Source organism: Macrobrachium nipponense, chromosome 19 (assembly GCF_015104395.2).
Source record: "Macrobrachium nipponense isolate FS-2020 chromosome 19, ASM1510439v2, whole genome shotgun sequence".
NCBI classification, from domain to species: Eukaryota; Metazoa; Arthropoda; class Malacostraca; order Decapoda; family Palaemonidae; genus Macrobrachium; species Macrobrachium nipponense.
In genome coordinates, this window is record NC_061088.1 from 6,132,555 (window position 1) to 6,137,554 (window position 5,000).

The 5,000-nt window shown below is 34.0% G+C and overlaps 1 protein-coding gene across 1 annotated transcript; it reads left to right on the forward strand.

The window, feature by feature from the left end:
- The first annotated feature begins 1,536 nt into the window (after positions 1–1,536).
- Positions 1,537–3,327, forward strand: LOC135213983 (uncharacterized). The gene is made up of 3 exons (XM_064248064.1): positions 1,537–1,582; positions 2,773–2,900; positions 3,030–3,327. The coding sequence occupies exons 1-3, from the start codon at positions 1,571–1,573 to the stop codon at positions 3,187–3,189; spliced, it is 300 nt and encodes a 99-aa protein (XP_064104134.1). The 5' UTR covers positions 1,537–1,570; the 3' UTR covers positions 3,190–3,327.
- The last annotated feature ends 1,673 nt before the right edge of the window (positions 3,328–5,000 follow it).

The following is a 5,000-nucleotide window of genomic DNA, read 5'->3' on the forward strand; positions in this document are numbered from 1 at the left end:
CTCTCTCTCTCTCTCTATCTTTCTCTTAGTTCAAGGACACCGTCTCCCTCATTCATTGTTGTTGTATTCAAAAGGCAACGACTTTCAGCTGAGTCAATGGAGATAATGAGATCAGCCTCTCTTATGTATGCATGTGTGGCATATACGTATACATGCTTACATATCTATACGGAATCGGAATTTGAATAAATAACAGTTGGCGAATCAATAGGTACACTCCCAGTGTAAACAGCCAGGTGTAACTCAAATTGCTGAAGACAAAAAAAAAAAGAATAATAAAATAAGATTGAAAAGGGCTTCTATCTTTTATGTTATCACAACTATTGTGTGGATAGTGCCGTTTATTCATTATTTATCATGTCTCATGTTACTGTCAGTATTTTGTATATTCCATGTATATGGCCCTGAGCTGAAATAACGCATATTATTATTATTATTATTATTATTATTATTATTATTATTATTATTATAAACTCAATATACCGTCAGAGAGAGATAGGTGCCGTGGTAATATAATCTCCCGTTGCCATCTGCCGAGGACATTTGGGTTTTTGAAGTCCTAGAATGACAACCTCATTCTAACACTTCGAAACATTCCACAGATCATAGAGGTACGGCGTGAACGTGAGTCACAATAAGACCCGAGTGGTCACCTATATGAGAATGAGAATTCTTAAAAAAGAAATGAAAAAAAGAGGATTGGATATCCTCACACTGATCTTTCTACCGAGGGTTTAGGGATATTCACAATCACGTGTACCTTCGTGCTACATTGGAAATATGTATATGTATATATATACATGTGTGTGTATTTGTGTGTATGTGTGTGTGTGTGTATGTATATGTCTGTGATTGTGAGTTTAAATATCTATATATATAAGATATATATATATACATATATATATATATATATACTATATATATATATATATATATATATATATATATATATATATATATACGTATATGTGTGTGTGTGTGTGTGTGTAAATAAATTCTCCTGTTAAAACAGGATATGTCTCAAGTATAAAAGGCTCATAAAACACTCATATATATATATATATATATATATATATATCTATCTATATATATATATCTATATATATATAGATATATATATAGATATATCTATATATATATATATGTATAGATATATATATATATATATATATATATATATATATATATATACATATATATTAGATTAATCATTAGGAAAAATGAAATCAGTGAAAGACTACTTTTGTCTTATGTAAATCTAACAGGGATGTTAGCAACCCATATTTCGCCAATTTGGAGAGAGAGAGAGAGAGAGACGAGAGAGAGAGGAGAGAAGAGAGAGAGAGAGAGAGAGAGAGAGAGAGCGATATCTAGGTTATCTCACGTAAAAATATGCATAGCAACAAGTGACAAGTCAGGTCACCTGCTTGTCAACATGGGGTTGTCCGTGAAGGAGGGAGGGGGTGGGGGGAGGGGAGGGGGTTAGGTAGGTAGGAGAAGGCAGATTTGTATATAAGGCAGACGTCGTTTATCAGCAGGCATCAAACGCCTCCTTGCCATCTTCGACAACATGAAAGTGACAGTAAGTCGATTATGCTTTCGTTAGGCTGGAGATTGCTGGATGAGTTGGTGAAGATAATCTATATTCGCTTACTCGGGGAGTAAGCCTTCAAACTACTATGTTGTTGTTGTTGTTGTTATTGTTGGGTGGGTAGGAAAACCTAGAAATGTCTGAAAAAGGTGTTTCGCGTTGAGTTAACGATACAGGAATTTTAGAATAGGATATTTATGATTTCTTTATTAGAATGAAAATGTAAAAAATAAATAATGTTCATGTTGAACAGTACAGAACAATTATTACTAAAATAAATATATCACATTTATCTTAACTTTCGTTAGTGAAACAGTGAACTATTTTCCAATAAAATATATCATATTAATTGTAATCTTCATTGGTCGACAACGAGCTATTGACCGTAGATTTTAGCAAGCGTCCCGAGTAAGTTGGAGGTCGGACCACGCCTTGTTTGACTTCAGTACCTTGTCATTCGAATTTACTTCCTTAAAATTAAGACAAAGATTAACGTAGTTTCTTTTCATAGTTTTTCTTTTATCCTGTCTGGATTTAACTTCAGAGTAAAATATATAACAAAATAAACTAAATAAATAACAAAATAAACAAATGAGGCATTTAGTAAATAAAGCAATGCTTATAGCCCTATAACATATCCTTGGTTGTATGAGTTGGCAGCAGGCTGCAGTGACAGAGGATAAGAGAGAATATATTTTTTATCTATTAATTAATTTATTCATTTATTTATCTGTTTATTTATTTATTTATTTATTTTTTATTTATTTATTTATTTATTTATTTTTTATTTTTTTTATCTATCTTTTTATTAATTAATTGATTTATTAATTTATTTATCTGTTTATTTATCTACCTATTTCTTTAATAATTTTTTATTTATTTATTTGCTTATTTATTTATTTCCTCCATCTATCTTTCTATTTATTAATTTATTTATTGATTTCTGTATATATATATATATCTATATATATATATATATATATATATATATATATATATATATATTATATATATATATCTATTTATATATCCTTTTTTTTACTTATTTTAATATATATCTGTTTTTATTATCTATCCTATTTATTTAATAATTTAGTTATTTATTTATTAAGTTATTCATTTATTTGTATATTTATTTATTCATTTATTTATTGATTGATTGCTTTATTTTCATTTTCCAGATCCTTCTCGTCGCTGCCCTTGCCACATTGGCCCTCGCCCGTCCTGACAATGTCCTGAACATCGACTTGGACGACATCCATCTCGATCAGGATATCGCTGAGGACTCCACCATCACCGGATCCTACACGTAAGTCTCACTCCTCTATCGCTCCTTAATAACATTATATATCCAAATGAAACCTTTTGACAATTGAGATATATATAAATTTTCATTAGTACTTTGAAGTTCATCTCCCGTTTTCTATGATGTCTCCAGATGGACCGACCCCGATGGCAACCAGCACTTCGTCAAGTACGTCGCTGACGATGACGGCTACAGAGTCCTGGAGTCCAACGTCGTTCCAGCCACCGTTGACGGCGTCAGGGCCAACGGCGAACAGGGCTCCTTCGTCTCCCTGGAGGATCTCGACGACTAGTAAGCGACTAGAACGACTTCTCTCGACTCAAAGAATCCATTTCCGAAGCTCTTGATGTTTAGAGGTTCTGTAGATCTGCAATGTAGTCATTATTTATTTATTTGTGACTATTTCAATCAATAAACGACTTTAAGAAAAGCTTTATTTTTCTCTACCTCATTGCTGAAAAGTATTTCAGTGTCCTCTGTTTAAAGGACAGTCCTTTAAACAGTTTGTTTAAACAGTTTCACTTTTAAAACCTTAAGAGTTTCTGCAGAGGGTCCTGGGTCATAAAAATGGTCCATGATATTTACCTGAGAGACATACTTTTATATCTCGTAGGTTTTTATACCTGTTTTCGCATTTTAGTAATTTTAAAACCTTAAGAAGTTTCTGCTAATGACCTGAGGTCGTATAAGGACTGTTAGTGGGTCCTGGGTCATAAGAATGGTCCATGATATTTATCTGCGAGGCATACTTCTATATATCTTAGTTATTTATAACTTTCTTTTTCATTTTAGTATCGAATAATGCCTTAATCATAGATTTAAATGAACCTGCTTATTTGCCCTAAGTTTTGATATGATTATTAGTTGAAGATTGGCTGTAGAAAATGCTTCTAACAGCATAAATAAATACAGGGATATTGGTAGGACTCAATGGTGGTCTAAAACAGCATACTATGCTAAATATTTTTTCAATAATATTCTCAAGAAACTTATGAAAGCAAAAGTGTCCTGGAATTGAGGAAACTCACCAGCTTGGTTCATTAAACAAAGTGAGTTCTTATGAGTAAAAATAACAAAAGCTCTTCAAGTTTTATATGTCCATTTCTTCAAACTATGACGATGAATTTGCTAGCGTGGGTACATAATTTTCTGGTGACGTGCACTTTATTTTTCTGTAAGCTCATGAAAGACTCAATGTGTTTTTGAGTCTAGTATAGGAATAGTTACGATATTAATCCTCATGCTGGTATATGATTACGGCCATTGTGGCCTGCGTTACTCTATTCCCCTCTTTATTCTAGTTTTGTCTGTTTCCTATCTGATTTGCTGTGTTTTAACTGTCATGATCTTGTCGAACTCACATTGATTTGTCCTATTACCTATAAACGAAGTGTCTTGTCTTTCCTTGTCATCCCTTCTCCATAATTCATTTCCATTTTCAGTATCAATGAAGAATAAATCCCGAACTCTGCACCATCTGTTTCAACCAGCACCAAAGTTCTAAACCGCTTTTACAGGACTTCTTCCAAACGTCTCCGAATAATTTACGTGCAGAACATCAACCTCCCGACATTTCTAGCATAAAGGTCACTATAGTAGATTCACATCATGCGTGCATCTAATGTCTAGGCCAGTCCCTTACGACGCTCCTGATTGGCTGTTGATAAGCCAACAGGGCTGGAAACTCTCAATCTCTCGAGATAGTTGACATAGGCAGGATGTACTATGTTCCCCCTCTCCTTGAGGGATACGTCTTTCAAAAGTATCCCTCAGGAGAGGTGGAACGTAGTCCATCCTGCCTATGTGAACTCTCAGTCTCTCTCGAGAGTTCACATAGGCAGGATGTACTATGTTCCACCTCTCCTCAGGGATACGGCTTTCAAAAGTATCCCTCAGGACAAGTGGAACATAGTACATCCTGTGATTGGCTTATCAACAGCCAATCAGGAGCCTTGTAAGGGACTGGCCTAGACATCAGATGGACGCTTGATGTGAATCTACTATAGAAAACATTTTTTTGGAAAGGCGAAAATCGAGCTCTCAGCGTCGGAGACGTTGCTCGCTCGAGCCCTGCTGGTCCATCAACTTCATATGTTTGCTATG